We start from the raw sequence: 24,424 nt of genomic DNA, 5'->3' as shown, positions 1-24,424 counted from the left end.
TGGCAGAGCTGGCTGCTCCGTGCAGGCCTGGAGCCTTCGCCCCTCCTGCCCTCCATCTCTGGCCCATGCCAGCCCTGAGCTGGGGGGTAGGAAGCACTTCCTGACTCTGAGCCGTTGCCAGCTGGATGTGGGGGCGACCCTTGCCCTGCAGCCCCTGAGCTGGGCCTGATCCTGGAGGATGCCAGCCAGTCTGCAGGCAGCGGAGGGTCCCCCAGCAGACACCTGGCCTCAGTTTCCCCTTTGCAAACAGCACACGAACCCCAAGAGAAGCCCCCCTCGGCCCAGGCCGCCACGGTCTCTGCGTGCCCAGCTCCTGAGTGCACCAGGACGGCTGGCGTCCCCAGCCGATCCAGGAAGGCCAGAGGCTTCCTTGTGCCAGTTAACCCTGGAGAGGGGTCCTGCCCCTTCTCTCCCCCACCCCGCGTGCATTAGCTGCCCCTCCAGACTTCAGCCCTGCTCCCTTCTCCTGCAAAGGGGGAGCAGCCCCCCGTGCCCCTTCCCTGGCCCTGCACGTGGCCATGCAAAAGGATGCCGGTATCCTCATTGCAACCCCCCCGCAAAGCCAGCCTGCAGGTTGCTTGATCCCGTGTGTATCCCCCACCACCGAGCGCCGGCTCTGCGTAAAGCCTGGTCCCGGCGGGCCTGGGCGCCGGCACCGCCGCCCTCCTGCCTTTCATGTTCCCGTTTGCACAAGACGCAGAGAAATGAGATGAGCGCTTTCCCTCCAGCCACGGCTCCGTCTTCAGCAAATATTTGCCGAGGTGAGAGCGTGGCCTGGGGCGTTTCGCGCGAGCGCGCCGGGTGGGGGGGGAGAGGAAGGCATCGGGGACAAACCCTTGCTTCCCTTCCCAGCCCAGTTTCACTCGGTGCCCTGACTGGGCTTGGCAGGTCGTGGTGTCTGGCACCATCCCTCCAAGCCTCAAGGCCGTGGCTCCTGCCCGCCGTGGCTCGCTGGCCACAAAAGCCCTCTGGGCACACATCGCTCAGGCCAGCCAGGCACAGCACGATGCTGCCGAACCGCGGGATTTGGGGGTCAAGCTCTGGGGCCACGGGTCCGGCTCCCACGTAGCCACTGTCGATGCGGCTGTGGTGGTGTGAGACGCATCCAGCCCAAAACAGGCAACGGGGGCTGCGCGGGGGAGCTTGGGGGCATCGGGGAGGTGGGGTTGGGTGCCACGCGGGGGTGGGAAGCTCCGACGAGGCGCTTTGAATTTCCCAGGAAAGAGCTTTTGGGGGATTTTTTTTTCCTTCTCCCCCCTTCCCCTCCTTTCTTTTCCTCTCCCTCCCTCCGTCTTTCCCCAAGTTTGAGGCCGACAGCAAATCACTGCGGAAGACTCAATAAATCAATAGGAGACACATGTCTAAAATAACCCAGTTAGGGTTGCGGGGCAGCGCGCCAGCCCTGACACCGCCGTGACAAATGAGGCCGGAGCGGCTGGGAACAGCAGTCGCGGCAGATGGGCACGGGCGCGGGGAGCCCAGGAGTGGAGGTCATTCGTGCGGCGAGCGGGCTGGGGCTCAGGCATCGGCCATGCCGGGCGGGGGGCCGCTCCAAGGGCTGGGGGGACCCCCCAGGGCCCCGTGTAGGGGTGGTGGGCGCCGGCATGGGAGTAGCTGGCACGGCACGCCCCGCAGGGCCGCGGGCCTTTTAATTGGAGCAATTACTTTTCCCAACAGGCGCTGAAAAATTCATGCCTCTTAACCGCTCGACAAGCCGTCCGCTGCGCACGGCTCCGGCGGCCCCGGGGCAAGGACGCAGCTGGACGGGCTCCAGGCCCCCGCTTTTGTGCGTGCCTTATCTCCCCGTGCTGCCGGAGCTGCCCGGGTCTCTGGGCACCGTGACCGCGGCTTGGAGCCGTCTGCTGCGGAGCCAGGCCGCTCTGGGTGGGTGGGTGGGCTTGGATGGATGTCCTCCCAGTCACCCACCCCTGCCATGTCCTGGCTCCCGTGTGCAGTCCCGTGGCTTGCAGTCCCGTGGCTTGCCATGGGGAGCTTTGGGATCACCTGCCTACATGGGGCAGGTTCTTCCTGACCCCTGGCCATTGCTGGTGGGCCCCTGCCCTGAAACACGAGGGTGTGCATCTCTGGGTCGTGCTTGTAGCCTTCTGCCCGGCCCACTCTCCCCCAGAGAAGGGGGTGGTGCAGCATCTAGGATGCTGCCAGGTGGCCTCAGTTTTTCCCATCTGTGAAATGGGTCAGATAGCGCCTTCTGAGACACGGATGGCATGGAGCAATGCAGGGCCGGCCGCATGCAGGCACGGAGACAGGGAGCCTGCAGGCTATTGGGTCATCTCATAGTGAGCGGTGCGGACCCCGGGCGCTCCAGCGGGAGGGAAGGGAGCAACGGGGCCGGCCGGCTTCTCCCTTTGCTGGGAGGGGGAAAATGCGTGTACATGAGCCCCGTTGCACCCGCACTCGTGACCGTGGCTGCTGTATTGACATGGGCCCAGTTGGGGCCTAGTGAAATGAGGGTTATAACCCTCTGTCTCCCAGGCAGGTCCGTGCGTGTGCAAGCTCACACCAGCTCCCCCTACCCCACACACACGTGTATGCACACACGTACACACGCACGCACACGCTGCCTGTTTATCCAGATGCACGCCGCCTCTCCTCCAAGCTGCCTCGGCGCTGGGGAATCGCGCCTCGAATACGTTACACAAATGAATAATAAAAACAAAGGAAAATTACCCTCTTTATTGAAACTCGTTTTATGAATAAAACAATTATTCTGGTAATTGAAAAAATGTGTCGTTAAATTAAATGCAGTGGTTCCTATTAAAATTTTAGTGGGTTTCTTTCCTTCCCTGCCTCTCTCTCTCTCGCTCTCCGTCTCCCCTGCCTGTGCTGGCGGCTAAAGGCGGGTAATTATAGCAGAGGGCTGCGCTGGCTCTTTATTGTTTTTTAATCTCTCTCCGTGCCGCGCGGCTCCGGCGGTACTTGGATGCCAGGGAGATTGAGCACCGCGACCCCCGGACCGGGAGGGAGAGTTGGGGGTGGCAGGAGGCCAGAGGAGCGGCCTGGCCAGGACACGCTGGCCCTGGGGAGCGGCTCAGGGCGGTCTGGGAGGTGCAGGGGGTCAGGGATTTTCATGCCGTCCTCTCCCCAGCACAGCGGTGGGGCTGGGATAGCAGGGAGGGGGGGTCCCCGGCTGGGCTGACCCCCACCCCCACTGCCAGCAGCGACTGCTGGACGGCCAGGCGGATGGCACCAGTTTTTGGCAGGGATGGGTCCTGCCCTGCCATCTTGGGTGCGTTCACCACCGCCCTTGCATATCTTCATGGAGCCGCGGGGTTGGGGACGGGGGGCTCGTGGCTCCTTCCTGACTTCATTTCCTAGCTTGCCCGGGTGCTTGGGAGCGAGACTCGCCCCCGGCTGTGCAGCCTTGCGTCCCAAGGAGAGCGTGTCCCAGGGCTGTAGCAAGCTGGCCTGCCTGGAGCGTCCCCGCCCCGTAACGCGGTTGGACAGTTGTGTTCAGGGATGCGGGTCACGTTGCAGCTGGGGAAACTGAGGCAGGGGCACAGGCTGGCAGTCCCATACTGGGAGGCAGCGGCGCAGTAAAGATGAGGCCCCCCCAGGCCTTTGAATCTCAGGCCAGATCATTAAGCTGGGGCAGCCCCGTCCCCACCCCAGCCCCTTCCCATCGCTCGCTCTCAGCTGCACCCAGCACGTGGCGTCAGGACGACCCAGAGGAGGCAACTGCCCAGGCTGCTCGTTGCACCCGCCCCGGGCCCACCCTGCTGCGTGTCACCCCACGGCACGGGGCAGGATGTGGCCCCGCTGACCCCCACCCCTTGCGTAGGTGGTTGGTCGTGCCGGAGGCACCGTGACGGCTGAGGGCTGTGCCATGCATAGGCTCAAAATCGGACCGGATATCGTTAACCTTGATCTTTCTTCCTTGGATTTTGGAAGCTCTCTGATGACAAGGAGCTGATCCTCGGGGCTCAGCCGCTGGCAGGAGCGACCCAGCTTGCAGGGCTTGTCTTGGCGGTGGGCCCCTGGGGCTAGACCGAGGCACTAAGCCGTGACTGGGAGGGGGTCAGCAGAGTCCCGCTGCCCAGATTTCATAGACATTCGGGCTGGAAGGGACCTCGCAAGAGCATCGGGTCCAGCCCCCCGCCTGAAGGGCAGGACGTCGGCTGGGGTCAGATCATCCAAACGCTTCTTGACCGTGTCCAGAGTAGGTGCTTGCGCCGTTTCTATGGGGAGCCAGACGCGGATGGTAAAGAAGTTTTTCCTTATGTCCAATCTAAACCGGTCTTCCAGCAGCTTGTGATTGTTAGACCGTGTCTTCTCTTGGGGTGCCGTGGTGAACAGGCGCTCCCCCAGACCCTGATGCACCCCCCGATGTACCTACAGGCAGCCTGCGCTTCTCCAGGCTGAAGAGTCCCGTGGCTCTCAGCCTCTCTTCATACGACTTGTCCTCTGATCACGCGCGCGGCTCCTCTGCGCTCTCTCGAGCTTCTCCGTGTCCTTCCTGAATTGTGGAGCCCAGGATTGGATGCGCTACTCCAGCTGCAGCCTCACCAAGGCCGAGTAAAGCAGGAGGATGACTTCTTGGGTCTTGCTTGAGATGCATGGGTAGATGCAAGACCCAGCTTTATTTGCTTTGCTGGCTGTGGCATCGCATTGGTGGCTCACGTACATCTCGTGGTCTGTCACGACCCCGAGTCTCGTTCAGCCGTGGTGCTAGTGAGCGTAGCGCCGCCGAGCCTATAAAGGCGATGTGGGTTTTTTCTCCCGAGATGAAGCACCTTGCATTTCTCCGTGTTGAATGTCATCAGGTTTTGACCCGCCCTTCTTGCGAGCCTGTCCAGGTCGGCCTGAATCGCCAGCCTGTCCTCTAGTGTGACCGCGCTTCTCCATAATTTGGTGTTGTCGGCGAACTTAGCCAGTCCACTTCTGACACCAGAATCCAGATCGTTCATAAATACGGTACTGGTCTTTAAAACAGAGAGAGGGAAACTGAGGCAGGCGGCGGGGAGCCTGCTCCCATGGTCGTGCAGGGCTGGTACGGAGGTGTCCTGACGATGCAGCAGCACGAAGCTCGTTAAGCCTCCAGGAGCTGGCACAGCCACTGCCTGCGGTGCCCTGTGCCGGGTGGCGGGGCAGTGCCATGCTGAGGTCCTGGGGAAACTGAGGCACAAAGGGTCCTGGTGTCCCCCACCCACCCTAGAGCCTGGCTGCTATCCTGCTGTCTGTGCGGGGTGGGTGTCCTGCTCCCGCGGGGGAACGGGCCACCACGGGGGGCCAGGCAGCGCGGGGATGGAGGAGCCTGGCTTGGGCAGGCTGCGGCCCAGCCCCATGGGGCTGCCACTGTCCTGGGGTCCCGTGAGAGGACGTGCGACACACACGCACCGCTACATACATATATACCTCCTACACACGCACAGCCCCCTACCCACATGCACTCACACCCATCCCACGCACATGACCCCCCACCCACCAGCACACACGCTGTGCACCTCCACCCCTATGCGGACACATGCACCGCCCCCCACACGCACACAGCCCCCGACAAGCGCACATGTACCCCCACGCCCACCCCATGCATGACCACATACCCGCACACCCTGCACGCGCCCTCAGAGTCCCCTACATACACACGCCCACATCTTGCACATGCACCCACACACACAAGCAGAATTCCTTTTTCACACACATGCACAGACACATACCTTGAGTGCGCACACACACGCATACACCCCTTCCACCCCCCCCACACATGCATGCACACACCCATGCCGTCTTGCTGGCCTGCATTGACGTTGCAGGTCTGGCAGTGTCCTGGGCACTGGTTGTGGGGTGCGGGGCTGCCCGGGGCAGAGCATCTGGGCCGAGCGGGGTGTGGGCAGCGCTGGTGAAGCTAACCGTGGCCGTGGTGGTGCTGCTGACCCTATTGCAAGGCTGTGCTTTGCCCTCTGGCCCTGGAGCCCTTTGCCCTGGCCCAGCAGCAAAACCCGGGGAAGAACCCAGGAGTCCGGCCCTTGAGGCCGCTCCCTTTCTGCGTCGGCCGTGGGGGACTGGGCTTGCTAAGTTTGCCCATCTCAAATGGAAGCTGCTTTTCAGCCGGTGCCTGCTAACACGTTTGGGATTGGCCTTTGACCTTGAGGGGAGCTGCCGAGAGCTCCCAGCCCCGGGGTGGACCAGGCTGAAGCATCTCCTGCAGCTGCTGTAGCCCAAAGGGGCTTTGGGAGCATCTGCACAGCGCTGCGTGCCACTGCTGGGTCGGCCGATGTCTGTGCAGAGCTGGGTGCCCACTCTCGGGGACCCACCCCGTCCCCCAACTCAGCCTGCATCTGCATCTCTCAACCGGGGCATCACCTGTGCCGTCTGGCTCGGGGTCTGCCCTACAGCTGCCCAAGTCCCTGGGGCTCGCCGCACAGCTGGCACCACCCTGCTGACCAGCTCAGCTCAGCCCAGCCCCAGACCAGTGCCCCAGGATGGGACCAGCTGTGGGGCATAGCTCCTGTAGGCCGTTCTGCTCGTCGGGTGGCGCGGGAAACTGAGGCATGGAGGGATCGGGACCTGCCTGTTAGGTCTGGATGCATCAGCAGCAAAAGCAGGACCAGAGCCCAGGAGTCGGGGCGGGGATGGGTGGAGGGAGAAGCGGGCTGTGGTGGGGAGCTCCCCTGGGCGTGTGTCTAGGGCAGGGGGGTCATGCTCCATTCTTCCTGCTTCTTACCTGCTTTGCACATGCCCGGCGCTGCACAGAGGCCTGTAGGGGCTCAGCAGAGATCCTGGCCCCATCGTGCTAGGCTCTGTACAAAGCCGCCCTGTCCCAGCAAGCTCACAGACAAGGCAGGAGGGGAAACTGAGGCCCAGAGGGACTCGCTCACATTTGCAACAGAGTCTCCCGGGGCCTAGCCCTCAGGGACCCCTTCAGGTCCTTTCCCTTCTGCTCCCATGCAGGAGGAGCCCCTGCACCGGTGCTGCCCGTGGTGTCCTGGCAAGCAGCTCCTTAGACCGGTTCCTACCCCTACCGCTGCTGCTTTCACCCCTCTGCCCCCCTTGCAAGCAGCCTGGTTGCCAGCAGCTGACAGCCCTCTGTTCCTGGAGGCTTAGTGCCTCCCCGCCCCTTCCATCAAGAGGGATTTCATCCCCATTAGTCACCCCCCCCCCCCCCCCCGGTCCCTTGGTGGCACTCAGAGCAGCGCCACGGCTCAAACGAGCCCCCTCCTCTAATGCGCGGAGCGTAGTGCCGATGCCCGGTATGTAAATGAAGTGCCAGGACAAAGATGCTGATCCCGTTAGATGGCAGGGCTGAGCGCCTGGGCCGCCTGCAGGATTATGCTGGGAGGAAACGGGGGGGTCCTGACCACAGGGCCCCGGCGGCTGGGGAAGCTCAGCCACGGTGGGTGGGGGGGGGTCGGGCCCCGGCAGCTTGGAGGTGGCTGCAGGAAGTCTTCCCCCTACCTTGCCTGTGTCTCCGTCTCTGCTTCCTGGTGCAATGAGTTCAGCAGGTCTCGGTCCAGGCCTTCCTGCAGGGAGCTGGCACAGAGCTGCAGGCCTGGATCCCTGGCCCCGCACGGCTGGAGCTGAGGGTCAAAGTCCAGCCGGGGGTGCGTGCGCTCAGGGGACCCCCGACCCCATCCCAGACCCCCAGGCGCTGGCAGCCACTGTGCAGATGTCAGAGGCAGGCCCTTACTTGCCGCCTGTGTTTGGAAAGTGATGAATTTCTGCACCGGCTAATTACTCTGTAATTAGCAAGTGGAGTGTAAACAATCACAACAGATGGGGGAGAGGAGGAATTAGCAATAATGACCCTTCACTTGTGGGGCTGCGACTGGCATCCACGGAAAGTGCCATCGCCGCCAGCTCCTCCCTACCATGGCTGGGTGGGGGGACACGCTGGTTTCCCGCGGCCCCCCGTGCATGCGTGTGTGCAGAGCCTCCCTGCGCGCGTGCAAGAAGTGACCGTGGTCTCCTGGGCACGTTCTGCCTCCATGTCCAGCTCTGTGCCGACTCCGCGCCTGTCCGTCCTGCTGGGGGATGGTGCTACCTGAGGCGTCCACCTGCATGCATGTGCACGGTCGTGTGCATGGGTGCGTGCACGAGCATGCACAGGGATGTGTGTGTGCGTGGCTTTCCAGGGCTTTTAGCAGTCCCTGTGGACCAGCCGTGCAGCCCTGGGCTCTCTGTGAGCGGAGACGACCTGCAGATGTGGCCCAGGTGCACAGCCATGGGTGTGCAATGCCAATGTGTAACCCGCATGAGCTCTCCCAGTCCCTCCCAGCCACTGGGGCTCTTATCCTGGGCCCTGCCCAGCCCAGCAGCGTGTGGGGGGAGAGGAGAGGGGGGTATCTCATGCTGCCAGGGCCTCCCAGTGCCAATCTAAACGTGCCCAGTGCCCTTGCAAAGCAAGCCTCCCCATCCCCGCTTCCTTCAAATCAAGACCATTGCCCTCCTCACCCTGGGCAGATCCAGCCTAGCCTGGATCGATTGGAGGTCGGCGGATTAAAGCCGTTCCCAGAGCCACGTGGAAATCTCAGGGGCCAGAGCTTGCCTCCACCCCAGCTTGGGAGATCAATGCACCATGCACCAATCCCAGAAAGGATGTTTTTTGGGTTTTTTTTGCACCCGTCCTGGAAGCACTGCTATACCAGGTCAATGCATGGAGTGGATGGAGCACGCTCCGGTTCCACCACCCAACACCAAAAAGAATCTGCTCAATATAGACCTCCAATGGAGGCGGGGAGAGGCTGCGGGGCCTGGATTTCTCTCTCTCCCAAGCTGGCCTGTATTTATCTCCCTCCTCCTCTTGGTGGTGGCCCGCGTTTCACTGCCTAGCACCTTGCTGCTGTGCTTACTACCCGCCACCCAGGGTGTTTGTGCTCCCCGGGTCCCCGTGATGACGGACGCTGGAGGGGCTGGTTCCAGCCTCGTTGTGTTGGAGAGCAGGGGCATGGGGGTGAAGGGATGTGCCTGAGGCCTGTGGCAGAAAGCCACCTTGTTTCTCCCCAAAATCTCTGCCCTGTGACACTGTGACTAAAATCTCTGAGCTGCAACCATTTGATTAGGATGGGCCCAGCACACAGGGGACCGCACCCTCGGCCTGTCTCTTTAGGGAACCTGAGCTGGCTGCAGTCCTGAGGCGGGGGGGGAACCTGCTCCCCCTGCCCACGGGACTGGCATCAGCCACCCAGGTGAGGGGCATCTACCTGGGGAGCTGGCATCTGCCCGGTAACAGGTGAGGTATTTCAGATTGGTTGGCCGACAGCCAACTGGGGCTGACCTCCACTGGCCCAGGTGAATGAGGTCACGGGGGCTATATAGGTTGGGGGGGAGGGAGGCTCGCTCTCTTCGGCCATGAGGTGAAGCAGCAGCCAAGCAGGGGAGACAGAGAGGCCTTACCGTCTGGACCTAGCTCTCTCGCTCAGCCCGAGACTCCAGAGGGGAAACTGAAAAACTCTGGAAGATGCGTGTGAGTAAGCTACTTAAGATCTGATTAGATATCTAGCTGGCAGTAACACAGATGCGTGATCAAAAGGCTACCTCCGCCACACTGTTTGCTCTTTAGGATTTCTAAGATATTGCTCAATCCTGTACCCTAGTTTCCCCTACCCCTGTAAGCAATAAAGTTCTCCTTTTTGACTGGTATGGGAGACTTATTGAGGGGTGGGTCTAAGTTACGCCTAAGAGACCCCTTAGGTCTGCGGACTAAGGGAGACTTTACTTCTTGCCCCCTGACTTGGGGAAGTGCCCCAAGTGCCTGTACCGGGTCGAGTACCCGTCGGACTATTAGGCCTGTGTTTCCCCAAGGACACAGGGCCGAGACAGTCCCTTCTCGGGGTGGTGGCAGCGCCGTTACCCCCAGGCTAGCGAGTGTGCTCCGGGAGAGAGGTCGGCCGGACATAAGGCGCCCCTAGGGAGGTATTTGGAGTCTGGAAGGTGGTTGGGCGCAGGGAGGTGGGCGGCTCAATGCAGGAGCACCCCCTACTGGCCCGCCCAGACAAGGCCATGCAAGGAGTCAGTGGCAGAGCTGGGAAAGGAACCCAGGAGTCCTGAGCTATGAGCTGGCGCTTGATGCGGGTCAGAGCACGTTTCTGATCCAGCCCTTTCAAATCAGGGGGTGCTCCGCCATGCTCAGGATCTGGACCCCCTGTGTTGAGCTTCCTCCCGCCCCATGGAAGGGGGTCTGCCACGGGCTCTGCTGCAGTGGGTTAGCTCCCCTCCCATCTCCGGAGCTTGTCTGCACCTGCTGCATCCAACCCCGCTGCTACCCCCTACCTGGGCACCCCCCTGCGCATTTCCATAGCAATGGGCAGGGTGATGACAGCTCCAGGTGGTGACATCCTCCAGCATGGCGATGCCCTTGTCATGCAAATGAGCTGTATGCCCCAGGGAGGAGATGATCCCTCCAGTGTTTGTGTGCAGCCAGCAGCGATCAAAATGCAGCCAGCTCTGGGGTGGAGAGGGCCAACAGCCTAATACAACACGCACAGCACTGGCAAGGCAAGGGGGACCCCTGCCCGCCAGCCTTGGGCATCTCCCAGGAGACTCAGAAGCGCTGCATGAGTTATATGGGGAGGTATCTGCCGAGCTGCTGTGTCGCACCCCAGAAGCCGCTGCATTTCGGTGCTGAGCAAGCACCCCTGTGCGGCATATCCATGCGGCTCCTGTGCCACTCCCCAGAGCTGGCTGCACTGCACTGCACGAGGGATTTGCACGTCCCAGGTCTCCCTTGGCCTCTGAGCACAGCCGAGATGAGTCTCCAGACCTCCCCGGTGCCACACAGTAGGTTGGGGGGCGCTCGGTTTTGCTCAGTCCCATCCCGGCTGCATACAGCGCTCTCCGCTCTGTAGCGGGTTTTGGTGCCACTGCCACTATTTGGAGGGGGGTGCTCCGGATGTGCCAGGATGGGGCTCCACAGTGCTGGGGAGGGGAGTTAAGGTGCAGCCTGGTGCTGAGCGGGGATGGGGCGGTCGCGGGGGTGACACCTGTCACCTACACCCTGTCACTGCAAGTGTGAGCAAGTGCAAGAGCACTTCCCTGCCTGAGCAGAATCCTCACCAGGTGTCCTAGCCTCTGTACTGCTGGCTGACCGGGATGCCCCGGGAGCAGAGGCTGAGTGCTTAGATGGGAGGCTGCAGGGTCTAGCATGCCAGTGCCGTGTGCTTTAGGGTTGCTCCTGGCCGCCTTCCTGCCAGGAAGGTCTCGGGCTCGCATGAATTTAGTTCACCGCCATGCACTTGCACAGCTCCTCTCAGCCCCCTGCCAGCTGGCGCACGTGCGTGTGCACACCTGCATGCCCACAAACGTATGCACACACATAAGCCTCCTGGCCCTTCCCAAGCCCTTCCTCTTCCACAGCACAAGTCTCCCCAGATCAAATGCTAAAGGGAAGCAGGACCCCCCCAGCAATGACCTCCCCAATATGCTCCCTGCTGCTGCCCTGCCTGGGCCCCCCTGCCCCACGGCACAATTTCCCTCGCCTTTTCACCCCTTGGCAGGGAAGAGTGGATGAAACGGTGGCAGCCAGGAGGGGAGGGGTGTTGCCATAGCAGACGCCGGGGGTCCCTGCACCAGGTCCTGCACCAGGCTGTTCACACTTGCTGCAGCTGCTTGCACCGATGCAAAGCCTGCGCCAAGCGAGCCAGGCAGGCAAGGCTCCAGGCCGGGGGGATCCTGGATGGGGGACGCTCCAGGGACTCCCTATAACCCTGGGGACCTGCCCCTGTCCTCCCCAGCCTGACTGGTCCCCTCCCTGATGAAGCCTGGGGGGAAGTGCTCCCAGCTCCCAGCACCTTGCAAGGGGCCTTATCTCAGGGACAGGGCAGCAATGCAGACAAGAGGACATGTGTAGCCTCCTCTCCCTGCTTGGCTGGGGCGGGTGAAGGGCAGGGACAGGCATTTTCTCCTTCTCTCGTTCATTTTTTAATCTCCCCTTCCCCCCCCCCTTCTGCAAAAATGCAAGGGAGGGAAGAAAACGAGGATTTTGCAGCACCGGGACTCTGGGAGTGGAGCAGGGCTGCGGGGAGTGGGGCCAGCAAAGGTTGTCCAGGGCAGGCCGGCGGAGACGACACCGATGACTTGGCGGCAGAGCCGGGGAGACCCCCGCCACGTCCGATGAGCCGGTGCCGCGTGCTTTAGGGTCGCTCCTGGCCGCCGACAGCTGCAGCTTCTTTTGGAGGGGAGGGGGGCCTCGGCCCTGCCCTGCGGGGTAAAGCACCAGCTCCGTTTCAGAGCGAGGAGGAAACTGAGGCACTGGTTAGTGTGGACTTAAACTTTCCGGCTCACCCTGGGTGCCGGCACTTGGCCTGGCGTGGATCTGCCGGCAGAACCGATTGCCGCTCTGGCGGGGGCCAAGTCGCCGGTAGAGCGCGGCTTTTCTCTGAACCGGGTCGGGGGCCGAGATGGGTGCTAGCGTCCCGGGTGGAGCATCGTTTTCCCCAGGCGAGGCCACGCAGCCCCAGCCCTGGGCTGTATTAAAGCTGCCAGTCCTGGGTCTGTTCAGCTCCCAGGGGCCCGGCGAGGCGATGAATAGAAATGCCTACCTCCGAGCAAATTACCCGGAGTGGGGGCGCGGAGCCGCTGAGAGCCTTTCAGCGCACGGCGTGGGTTTCGCACCCCTCCCCGCGCCGTGCCGGGTGAAGTGGCTCTTGTGCGCGTACGCGAATGGGTCCCGCGCCAAGGCGCTCTTTATCGCTCCGGCTGGGAGCGCCGATGTTTTCAAGCCGAGCGAGAGCAAAGGCAGGAATCTGATGCAGAATAATAATAATAATAAAAAAAGAAGCAAATCCAGGCCTGATTCAAAGCCCACTTGAAAGCTGCCGGGGAACAGCCTCGCGCCTTTGAAGCGAAAAGGTTCCCATTTGTCGAGCGGCAAATGGACCCGCCTGCTTCGATCGAGACTTTTACTTAGCAAAGAGCTCCGCTGTTTCGTCCTGGCTCGCTGCCCGCCAGCCCCCTCTCTGCTCCCCCGGGTACGAGCCCGGTGCCATCTGAAATGCTACAAAGACAGCGGGGAACAAAGGGAAGAAAGCTGCTGAGATAAGCCCTCGGTGCACCAGTGCCTGCAAAACGGCTTGAGAGGGGGGGAGGCTGGGAGCCGGGTGATCTCCGGGGGACGGGCGGGCTCCCGCGGGGCGCTGTGGGCGACCGGGCTGGTGCAAGCTGGCGTGAAGGCAGGATTGCAGATCCTAATCCAGTCGGATCCCAGAAGTCACGGGGAAGGACCCTGGCTTGCTGAAGTCTCTGCTGTGTGCAACGCTGCGGGGTCCAGCCCATGGGTCTCCCACCCATCCCTGGACAGGAGCTGGTCCCTGCTGGCAGGGTCTCTGCAGAAACCACGCAGCGCCGGCGCTGGTGTCTAGCAGGGCGCGTGGCTGAGGGCTGCCGTGTCCAAATGGCGCGGCCTGGAAGTGCTCGGCTGGTAGCAGGGGAGAGTTGCAGCCCCAGAGGTTGCTGCAAAGCAGCTAAAAATAGGACGCTTGCCCCATCTCGCCCTTCCCTTCGTGCAGGCCCAGGGACTGTCGGCAGCAGCCGGGGAGAGGGGAAGGGGTGTCCGGGTGGGAGGGCGGTGCAAGCGCTGGGGGTATTGGGCCAAAAGGCAATGCCGGGGAGGTGCGGATGCAAGACGCAGGTCCAGAATGGGGCTCTGTGCCTCGCTTGCCCCCTCACCCCTGCCCCGGTGCTTGCCTTGCAGATGACGTGTCGCCCTACTTCAAGACGGAGCCGGCGCGGAGCCAGGTGCACCTGGAGGGCAACCGCCTGGTGCTGACCTGCATGGCCGAGGGCAGCTGGCCCCTGGAGTTCAAGTGGCTGCACAACGGCCGGGAGCTGACCAAGTTCTCGCTGGAGTACAGGTGAGCCCGGGCACGTGCCCATCTCCGCCTTGGCCCTCGAAGAGGCTCCGGACAGACCCCGGCTCCAGCTCTCCCCGCTCCGTGCCGCCGGCTGCCATCGGTGAGCCCGGCGCCAGCCCCGGTCCCCTCTGCCCCCGAGGCAGAGACGGGGCGCTGGAGCAGGGGGATGAGCAGGGCACGTGCCCGTGCCCAAGGGTCTCCAGTCCCTCGTGGCGCCGGCACCGGGACCCGGGTCTGGACGGAGCGCGCCGGCCCGCGGCCTCATCAGTCATTCAGCCCCACGCGAGCCGCTCCCGTGAAAGCAGCCCTCACCTCCGAGGGCTCCTCGTTGCTGTGGCAACGCCTCGTCAACCAGGCAGCAAGCGGGATGTGCCCCCCCGGATGGTGACGCCGGGGCCATTTGCACCCGGGAGGGCGGCTCGGGGCTCCCTGACTTGGCGGGGCCGTGGGGCTGGACCCTGGAGCTGCTGGCTCCCCCGGTCCGTGCCCGGGCTCTGTTCCTTCGGCTGAGCTTGCAAGATCCCACCCCGCATCTTGGGATGCCACTGCCCCTCCCCGGGTTGCTGATGCCCGCGCCCTGGCACAGCTGGTTGCATGGGGTCAGCACTCAGGGAGACAGTGAGACGGGGCGCGAGTGTACCTGATCCTGGGGTACGACCTGGGCCCTGCCCGCCGCGGTGCTTGGAGCCAGCCGGGGACCAGGAGCCCAAAACCACCAGCTGAGAGCTCCCCATTGAACGACGGGGACTCCGGGGACGGACCTTCCTGAGCCCTGCAACCCGCCAGCAGTGCCAGCCTTGGTGCAAGGGCTGAGTTTGCCACCTGCCTCCTCCCAGGGCTGGATGTGACCTGCTGGGGGCCCGGCCCATTTCCCAGACAGGGGCACAGACCTCGTTACGTGCTGGGATATGTGCAGTTCCTGCCTGCGTCTGATCCCCGGGCAGGGCTGGAGGGCCCCGCGCAGCCCCGGCTCCCCCAGCCCGGCAGAGACGCTCAGTGTCGGCGTGGGAAGAATGCAAAATGTCAACCATTAAATTGGATTGTGGGAACGCCGGCGAGAAGGGGGCGGGGGCGTGCAAAAGTGCAGAGCCCGGGGAGTGGAGCCACCTCCGAAGCAACGTGCTACCTGCTGCTGCGAGTACGAGGGGGAAGGGGGGAGCCTGGAGCACCCGCGGCTGCTGCAGCCTCCAAAGTGCATGGAGCAGGCTCGCTGCAGGCAGCGATGCCCACCGGCTAGCCCGGGAGAGCGTGGGTCTGGTTCCCCCCTCTGGGAGCAGGGATGTCCTGGTGCTAAGTCTGGATTGAGATGCCCAGGGCACTGGGTGGTGAGGGAATCAGGCTTAGGACCTAGACACCTGAGTCCTTTTTCCAGCTCTGCCACTGACTTGCTGCCCAGCCTTGGTCAAGCACCTTCCGATTGTGTGCCTCAGTTTCCCCATCTGCAAAACAAGGACAGTGACCCCGTTTTGGAAGTGCTGTGGCTGCAGGGTGCCGCACCGTTGTGTCTGCTTGCCGGTGACGCCCAGAGCTGACTCCTGGCCGGGGAGGGTGGAGGGAAGAGAGAAAAGAAACCTGTGGGGAGCGGAGACCCAAGCAAACCGAGGGCTGACGTGCAGCTACCGCAGCCCACAGCTGCTGTGCAGAGCATCGCCCGCCTGCCGTCTCCAGCCCAGCCTGCAGCGTCACCTGGATCCATCCTGGCCGGAGCTGCCTGTCCCCGGGTCCCCTTGGAGAGGGCTCGGACGGCATATCTGGAGCCCGACGGCTGCTGAGGAGGAAGGTGGAGTGCCGGAATTAGTTATGATGGGCACAAATTGAATTTTAATAAAGATGTAGGTGGCACAGAGCCAGGTGGCTATGGCAGTGGGAAGGTGGTAATTAAAAGTTAACGAGTTTAGTGACGGGCTAACCCTTGGAGAAGGGCTGGCGAGAGGCAAGTGGCAGCCTCCGAGGCTGGGCGCAGGAGTGGAGATTGGGCAGCGGAGCCGTGTGTTTCGGTGGAGGTCTATGGACAGGCTGGTCGCATGGAGATATGCGCCTGATCCTCGCTCCCGCGGGCACCGATGGGCTGGCATGGGTCAGCACCGCCTGCCCCGTGCTCCCAGGGGGCTCGTGGGAGCGGAGAGCGAGGCTCCGAGGCAGGTTGCAGGATCTTGTCTGCAAAGTGCAATGTGGAGGTGCCTCGGTGCAAGGAGGCTCCGGGATCCCTGCGCAGAACAGCCCCACGCCCTCCAGCAGCTTTGCTGGGTCAAGTCAGGGCAGGCCTCTAGGCCTCGCTGTCTTCCTTCGCAGGTAGCGAGGATGCCGGCAGGGCCCAGGTGCTGGTGCTTGCAACGGGAAGAACTGGAGAAGCGGGGGAAGCGTGCATGGGTGCCTGCGCCCTGGAGCAGAGACTCCCATGAAGCGTGCAGGGCCGTGGCACAGGCTGCAGCTGCAACAACCTGCCTCCCTCCGTCTTCCTCCTGCACCATCCGGCTCAGACGTGGCTTTGCCTCTCTGAAAGGGCACCAGCTCCCAGGACTCCCAGCTCGTGCAACTTCCCGCCGCGCGTCTCTCCGGCACCCTCATCCCCGGCATTGCAGCATGCAGGTCAGGCGCTCGGATGCCTGAACGAAAGCCTCTGTGGCCAGGAGCCTCTCCGCAGGCTGAGGATGTTTATTTCTCTCGCACAAAAAATTTACCATGCAGATGAGCCGGGGCTGGTAATTCATCGCCGGAGAGCGTCCTGTTCCAGGCCTGCTGCCGCCCCGAGTCGCGCTGCTCATCCGTTACCCGCGGACGGACCCGCTCGGCCTGGACAACGCAGGCTCGTCTCGCTCTCCCACCCCATCTGGCTCGGGGATCTCTCGGGCACCTTGAGGATTTCCCTCCTCCTCTCCGGGAGCCCATCAGCCCCTCTGCTAGCAGCTCAGAGGCTGGGAAAATTTAATTAGATCTTAGACTCGCATATGAGCTTCTCCAGATGCTCCCACCTGCCCCAAATCTCTGCATGACTAATCCTCCGTTTTGGGTTTCATCCCCAGCCTGAATGTCTGCAGCTCCCTTTGCTGGTGCAACGTGCTCGTTTGGTGCCCTCCCGTGAAAGCCCCTGTGCAAGGCCATTGCCAGCCCAGAGATTGGGGCATGCGTCCTTCATCTCCTGTGTCTCCGAGTTGTGTCCCCGGGGCTGGCGTGGAGCTCGGAGCCGCCCCAGGCACCTGCCGTTTCTTTCCTAGAAGGAAGGCTGCATCCGCCAGCCCCGAGGGCAGCATCCTGTAGCCACAGGAAAGCTTTCTGGATGATGAAGCAATCAGGACTCATGGTGGAGGTGATATCTTTTATTAGACCAACTCGATTTTTGCAAAAAATTTTGAAACGGCGGCAGAGGTGAGAAGCAGGCGACCAACGCAAGTCCTGGCTGAACCCCCCCAGAGAATAGCAGCGTGGAGCAGAAGGCTTGCGACCGCCCCGGCTGTGCTGATGGTAGCCGAGGGGGTCTGGGATGAGCGGTGCATGGGCCTGGGCTCTGCACCGGGACCTTTGCTGGCACAGGGTGGCCAGAGGCGAGTTGTGCGTGCTTGGGGCTGTACAGTAACCCAGCTCTGCACCTTTCTGGTTGATGTACAGGTCAAGGGCATGTGCTCCCGGAGTTTGGAGCGAGAAGACAAGCAGGTAGCACCCCCAAGCACAAATACCCGGCTTGTTGCTCCAGCCTCCCTCCCCACGGCCCAGCTCAGCTGCTCCCTCCCACCCCTACTCCGCAGGAAGCCGGCAGATTAATGCCCGTGCATCAATTATTCAAGGGCTTATTGTCCTAGCAGGACTGCTTGAGCCACGATTTACAAGGCTGCCGGAGCTCTCGCAATTCCCCGGGCCGCGCGAAAGCGCTGCCTCGGCACGCGGGACGGCTCCGGCCACATGTGTCACAACGCCGGTGTCTCCAGGCGGGAGCTAATTGAGATTCAATCGGGCCGTTAACGTGAGTTGATGAAGCACCAGGGGGGTTGTTAAGGACATATTGAGCGCATCCCGCTGTGGATGGCACGTTGCGCGTGTAGGTACCGGGACGCACGCGTGTGTCAGATGCCGGGGGCTGTTAAACCCTCGCTAAGTGTGTTTTAATGCTCACTTGACATTTCATTATCACACAATAACTATTCAAATACATGTCCCCCTCTAGAATTAATTAGTCATTAGACAGGAATGTAAATCAAAGGGGCTGCGCCAAGGCTTTTAGCTCCCAAATCCATTCCAGCTGCTGCTGCCGCGGTGGTTTGCATCCGAAGTGCCGCACGGACTTTGCGCTTGCAGGGCCTGGAGCTGCAGCGACCTGGCGGCACCGACGAGGCATCCCCGCCCACGGGCACCGGGACCTTTGCGGGGACATCTCGAGCCATCGAGGTCTGGGCACCTCCGCATCCAACGTGCTGCCAGGGGCAGTTTCTGCAGCACGAGGGGCAGCTGCGTTCACAGGGAGGGGAGGGAAGTTGCTCCCTGGCCCCTTTTCCAGCAAGCCAAGGCAATGTTTCTCCTTGGGCTGCTTGGGGGGCGTTTCCTCTCCCTGCCCTGGTGCCCAGGCAGGAAAGGAAAGCGCCTGCCGCTGACGTTGATCTGCGTCCGTAGGATGTAAAAGACTGTGCTAGAGCCTGGGGACGCAGCACGGTGACAGCTTAGGGGGCGCAAGGACACCCGGGACCCTTCCAGCCCATTATCTGTCCCTGAAGGACATGTGGAGGCTTCGTGAAGCCGTCACCCAGGCAGGGCTGGCTGGGGCAAGGTGCCGTGCATGCCTTGCTCTCACTCAGCCATTGCCCTGCTCTGTAAAGCCGACCGGCTCAGGCAGGCCAGGCTCAGCCCCCTCCAGATGAGTCAGAAAAGTGCCCCCCAAGTTTCCAGGTAGTTTCCTGATGCCTGCAAGGCAGTCGCCGGGGCCCTGGAGCCTGGCCTTGGCTGTGCCCTGTTTGCTGGCTGGGGTGGCCCTGCTTTCTCATGGCAAAGCCCAGGCCCAGCACTCGGAGGGACCCGCGAGAGCCCATCGCCCGGGCGGGCAGCGCGGCGGGGACGGGGGTGAGCGCAGCTCCTGCCATCGCCCATGCCACTTGCTGGTTTGCAAGCCCTTGCCTCGGCCCTCCCTTCTCCATCCCCCCTCTCTCCCGAGGCGGCCACGTCCCCGTGTCAGGTGCGGGCGTGAAATCAGTTACGATCCTTTTAATGCCAAGCGCGATCGGGAAGGGAATCAAATTAAACCCAGCTTGGATAAAAGCCTCCACGGGCGCCAGGCAGCGGAGAACAAAGTCCCTCCTCTCCTTTGGTTAATCACTGCGGGCCAGGCTGCGCTGGATAATTGATTTCCTTCCTCGGGGCTGTTTCCATCCATTCAGGTGCGTGCCAAAGCCCGGCGCTGTGATGTTCGCGCGGTCTCCGGTGGCGCGGAGATGCGGCCCGTTCACTGGGCCAGCGAGGGGGTCTCGCGTCACCGGCTTGCTTGAGTCTCTTCGTCCCCTTCCCCGCGGCCGGGGGAGACTTGTCGGCCTTGTGCCTTGTGTTTTGCGGAGAGGGAAGATGGTGCCCGGCGCCGGGGTGGAGGAGACGTTGGACTGAGATGAGGGGCTGGTGTTGGCCTGAATGCCCAGGAGGGTTTGGGCACCGGATGCGGGCGCTGGGTTGTGTATAGCCCCGGTGAGGGAGGTTGCGCGCAGGCTGCGGGCATGGGGCTCTGCCGGCATCGCGTGTCTGTGCGTGTTTCAGACCATGATACACAGATGCACGCACGCCTCCCCAGGCACACTCGCAGCCCGTGCGCACGTATACGCCTCCGCATGCACGTGGCATGCTGGAGCCCGAGCTGGCAACGAGAGGAAGGGACCCAAGCATCCCGGACTCGGTGGCATGAACTCAGGTCACTGCCGTTGGCGGGGACGGAGCGGGGTTAAGGGGTTAGGAGCCGAAACCCTTGCCGGGAGGACGTGCCAGGTAGACTGCCCGGGTGTGGGGAGCTATCGAGGGGGAGCTGCGGTGCTAGGAGGTATCCAGGTGCCTGCTCCCAGCACCGTGGTGCACGCTGACCGCCTGCTCTGCCCTTCCCCGGGCACGGAGCCCGCTGCGAGCCCCTCCTCTGCCTGCTTCTCTCTCCCGATCCCCCTTTCCACGTGCTAGTCCTGGGGTTGGTGCCCTGTCGCGTGCACCGGTGGGTGCCGGGTTTCTCCCCAGGTCCCAGCTCCACGCCAGGGAGCCACGGCCTCTTCCCATTAGAGCCCAGCTGGGGGAGGATGGGGCGTGCGACCGACGGGGGAGGGGGGTAGCGTGCGTGCAGCTGCATCTTTGCACGCGTGCCCGGGCACACAGTGTGCGTGACGGAAGGAGCACAGGGGTGGGGGGGAGAAGGGCACGCACGTGGGGGCCCGTGCTATGCCAGGCCCGGTGTGCATGCACGGGCGTGCGTGCGGTGGTGGCGCGGCAGCAGCGTGGTGATTTATTGAGGAGGACGCGGCAAGGAGAGCCTGCCCGTTCCTCCCGGCGTCCCCGTCAGCCCTGACAGCTCGGCGGCATGGAAATGTCTTATTTAAAGCCCAGAAGGATCATTCTGGAGATCAGACCTGACGCTCAAGGACTCGCTCCTGGGCTGAGCCGCGGACACTGCTCCGGCTGCGCTCCCTGCCGCCCACCCCTGCCCGCAGCTCGTGATCTCGGGCCCGGCTTGCCCGAAGCGGGCTGGGGGTATCGCAGGGATGGTGCCAGCCCAGCAGCCCCGGGGCAGAGAGCAGGGGGAGAGACGGGGCGGATTTGGGCTCCGCTCTCAGCCCTGCCGCGGGATGGATGCGGCCAGGGTGCCGCGAGCTCAGGGACGGACACGCGGGGCCTGGCACCGTGGCGGGCGAGTCCGCGGGCGAGGGCCAGGCAGGCAGGATGCTGCCAGCCGCAGGGAGGCTGCCCTTGACCTTGAGTAACCCTCCCCGTGGCTCCCCAGTGCTGACACCTAGCGGCCGGCCGGGAGCCTCGCGTGGCCGTGGGGTGCTGGGCACCCGGTGGGAGGAGCGGGCAGCAGGAGGGGTGCCCTTCCCCCCCCCCCTCCGCCGGGCATCTGCCGGGCGCCCAGGGCAGGGTATCCGACTCGCCCCACGCGCGGCAGTCAGCCCCGGTGCCTCGAGCCCGGCCGCGCCAGCGTCTCTCATCGCCGCTGTGTCTCTCTGCCCCCCGCCAGGTACATGATCACGTCGCTGGACCGCACCCACGCCGGCTTCTACCGCTGCATCGTCCGCAACCGCATGGGGGCCCTGCTGCAGCGGCAGACGGAGGTGCAGGTGGCCTGTAAGTGATGCCTGCTGGGGCGTCCGCCGCGCCCCCGGGTTGCTCCCACCCCGGCTCGGGCTGGATGCAGGAGGCGTCTCCTCCGCCGCGGCTCCCGAAGGAAACGCTGTCTGCAGTCGTTCCGGGGAGCGAGCGCCTGCGTCCAGCCGCGGGGAGGCAGCTCGGGCGCCCGGTGCCGCCGTCCCCGGCTCCCGCCGCGCTGGCAGCCCGAGGCCTGGCCGGCCCTGCCGCCTTCCCCGTGCTCGCTCAGACTGGGGCCCTTCCCAGCACCGTCTGCCCTGGGGTGCAGCCCCCGGCTCCGCACCTCCTCAGGCCCGTCGCCGTGCCCTCGGGGCTTGATCCTGCCCTGGAAAGCAGGGAGGAGGATGCCGCAGTCATGCCCCAGCCCGGCTGCGACGTACAGCGCCGAGCGCCGCGCGGATCACCCGCTCGTGCCCGTTTTCCGGAGGGTTTAGTGCAAGCCTGGACGGGGCGGAGGGGACGCGCCGGCGCTCCTCTCCCCTCGCGCGCGGGGGGCGGGGGCGGGCGCGAGGCCTCTGGGAAGGAGAAGGGACAGCCAGGCTGACAGGCCCGGGGGGCCGTGCTGAGCCTCCGCGCGGAGGGGGCGCAGGCACGGTCCTCTCCCCAGGGCGCCCCCAGCGCAGGCTGCATCCAAGCCAGCCCGGTGGAAATGCAGCCGGGGGCTCTGTCTTGCTCCGGGCCGGCCTTGAACACGGCCAGAGCTGCGGGGCCGTGCGTCCGACGTGCCTCCGGGGGCGCAGAGGCCTCGCTCCCCTCCCCGCATCAGCACCCCCGCGGTGGGGTCCCGCAGAGGTGCCGGCACACCCCGTTCCTGAAGAGCGATGGCAAATCAGGAAGCTAATGGGAAATTAATAAGGCAGCTGCGCTAACAACTAATGATAATGGCAAAGTCGTTAAAAAAAGATTCTTTACATGTTTTTAATTACCGCAATTAAGGGAAGTCAATAAAAATCCCCCCCCAACGCCCCCCACCTACCCTGGTTTCTCCTCAGTTATTTATTTTTAGCGGCTATAAATTGCCAGCGCGCGGGCGGAGGGCGGCTCTGGCCTCGGGCATCGCACGAGGGTGCTGTCGGACCCCCCCCCCCCACGGCATCCCCCGCGGGAGGGCAGGACGGAGGATGCCCGGGCGGGGCTGCACCCCAGCCCCCCGAGCCTGACCCTCCGCGAGGCACTGCGGCCCCGCGGCCCGTGCGGGCCCCGCCCCAGAGACCTTGCACCGGAGCGTGGACGGGCGCTGCGAAGAGGTGGGAGCCACCCGGGCCCCCTGCCCTTTCCAGAGCAGCTGCGTGGGGTGCAGGGCAGCGGTGCCCAGGCCCGCCGCATCTCCCTTTGCCTTGCAGACATGGGCAGCTTCGAGGACGGCGAGGCGCGACAGAGCGTGTCGCACGGCGAGGCGGCCGTCATCCGTGCCCCCCACATCGCCAGCTTCCCCCAGCCCCAGGTCACCTGGTTTCGCGACGGCCGGAAAATCCCCCCCAGCAGTCGCATGTGAGTACGTCCCGGCGATGCCTCTCCTCTTCCCTGCCTTGCCCCCTTTGCCCCCGGGGATTTCCTCGGGGGTTTCCCCAGACACCTCGAGGCGATCTGCCCTGTATCCCCCTCTCTTTGCTGGTGGGATCCAACCTGCCGACAAGCCTGCGAATGCTCCCCCACACCGCCCGCGCGCTCCCAGCCCGGGCGCGCGGGGCTGGTCCCATTAAGTGCCAGCTCCATCAACCTTATCGCAGCAATTACAGCAGATTAATATTCATGGCAGAGTTAAAAGGGGTCCCTGGAAGCGAATTGGCTGGTGTCTGCGCGAGGGAGATACGGATCTGATGAATGCTATCGGGCTGGCAGCGCCGGCCGGGGTGGCAGGCGGCGCGGGCTGCTGTCGTACCGGGGAAAGAGAGCTCCCTGCCCCCTTCGCCCCCCGACCGACCGCGGCGGGATCAGCAGCCCCTTGTCAACCTGCTGATGCCTCAGCCGTGGCACGGGCACGTTCGCTGTGTTTCTAGCCCCTAATTAAATTATCACGCAGCGCGATGCACAGTCTTCTCGGGGAGGGGATGAGCGCAGGCAATGGTAAGCAAAGGAGGAGAGTGGAGGGAGGCTCAGGACCCTTTCCTGCACCCACCGCGTGCCCCGTGCCCTCCGTCCGGCCACTGCCCAGCCACCGTCTCGCTTCTGGGCCTAGAGACACCCTGCTCTGGCCCTGGGGATGCCAAATAGGGCAGGATGCCGTAAGACCAGCATCGCAGCCCCGGTGCACGCTGTCTGCACGAGGCTGGATGGGGGGAGAGGGCACGGCGGGCAGCTGCCTGAGTCTGCAGAGAGCCTGAAACAGGCACTCCAGGATGCCTCGAACTCCAGGGTAGCGGTCAGGCCCTGAATGGCTCAAAGCCTCTCCGGAGAGATTTCAGGGGCTTGTGAAAAGTGATGAAGTGTGACCCGCGCGGTGTGGGCCCAGGCCCCCGGCCCCGCTGGAAGCAGAGCCCTTTATCCGCGAGGACGTGTTCCCAGCCCGCCGCGCTCTCCGAATCGGAGACGGCGCCGGGAACTCGCCTGGATTTGTCCTTGTTAAACTAACATTAAGGGTGTTTAACAGATGTCTCGGGCGCATCGCGTTAACATCCAGAGATAGACTTGACAAACTAATGGCTTTGTTTATCATCGAGAAAATGAATAAAGGATAGACAAGAAAAAAACAGCCCAGGGAGGGAGATGGATGCGAGGAAGCGCCCGGCCCAGGCGGGCTGCCGTCATCTGCCGGGGGAAAACGGCTCCGTCCCCCCGCGCAGCCCGACCCCTCCATAGCGAGACGCTCGGCGCCGGCGCCGCGGTCACGCGTGAGCCCCCGGGAGAGGTGGCGCGTGACGTGTGTGCCGACACACCTGCGGGTCATCAGGGTCTCTCGCTACGTGCCCGTGCTAGATGCATGTGCACGCACATGTGCTGCCTCCAGTGCACGCAGCTGCTGCCGTGCCCGGATTCGGCACGCAGGCGCACATGTGATGGATGCAGAGGGAATGAGGAAGCAGCAAACGGTTGTGAGTTCAGAGGAGAAATGGGGATTTCTCTGCAGTGGGTCTCTTCCTGGGAACGGTGTGTCTGTGCGCTCTTGCTCCGCATTACCGCGTGTAAAAGCACACGCGCGCACATCGATCACGGGACAGCTGGCACGCCGGCCCTCGCTGGCAGCTAGAGTGAGCATTCAACTTCTGGTGCTCGAGCGGCCAGAAGAACCACGCTCCCCTCCCGTGGGTTGCGCACACAGCGTGCATGGACACGGTTTCTGCACCCATTGCCCACGCGTGTAGCAACACATG

The 24,424-nt window shown here is 63.6% G+C and overlaps 1 protein-coding gene across 2 annotated transcripts in view; it reads left to right on the top strand.

Moving 5' to 3' along the window:
* The window catches only part of SDK2 (sidekick cell adhesion molecule 2), a 68,566-nt gene that overhangs the window by 21,005 nt on the left and 23,137 nt on the right, over nucleotides 1-24,424 (top strand). For both annotated transcript variants that reach the window (XM_090059312.1, XM_090059313.1), the window contains exons 2-4: nucleotides 13,646-13,805; nucleotides 20,986-21,092; nucleotides 22,457-22,604. In XM_090059312.1, the coding sequence (XP_089915438.1) occupies nucleotides 13,646-13,805; nucleotides 20,986-21,092; nucleotides 22,457-22,604 (415 nt within the window). The remainder of the gene's footprint in view (nucleotides 1-13,645; nucleotides 13,806-20,985; nucleotides 21,093-22,456; nucleotides 22,605-24,424) is intronic.

This window comes from Crocodylus siamensis, chromosome 8 (genome assembly GCF_052110815.1).
Source record: "Crocodylus siamensis isolate JL-2025a chromosome 8, ASM5211081v1, whole genome shotgun sequence".
NCBI lineage: Eukaryota > Metazoa > Chordata > Crocodylia > Crocodylidae > Crocodylus > Crocodylus siamensis.
This window is presented reverse-complemented; position numbering and strand designations above follow the sequence as displayed.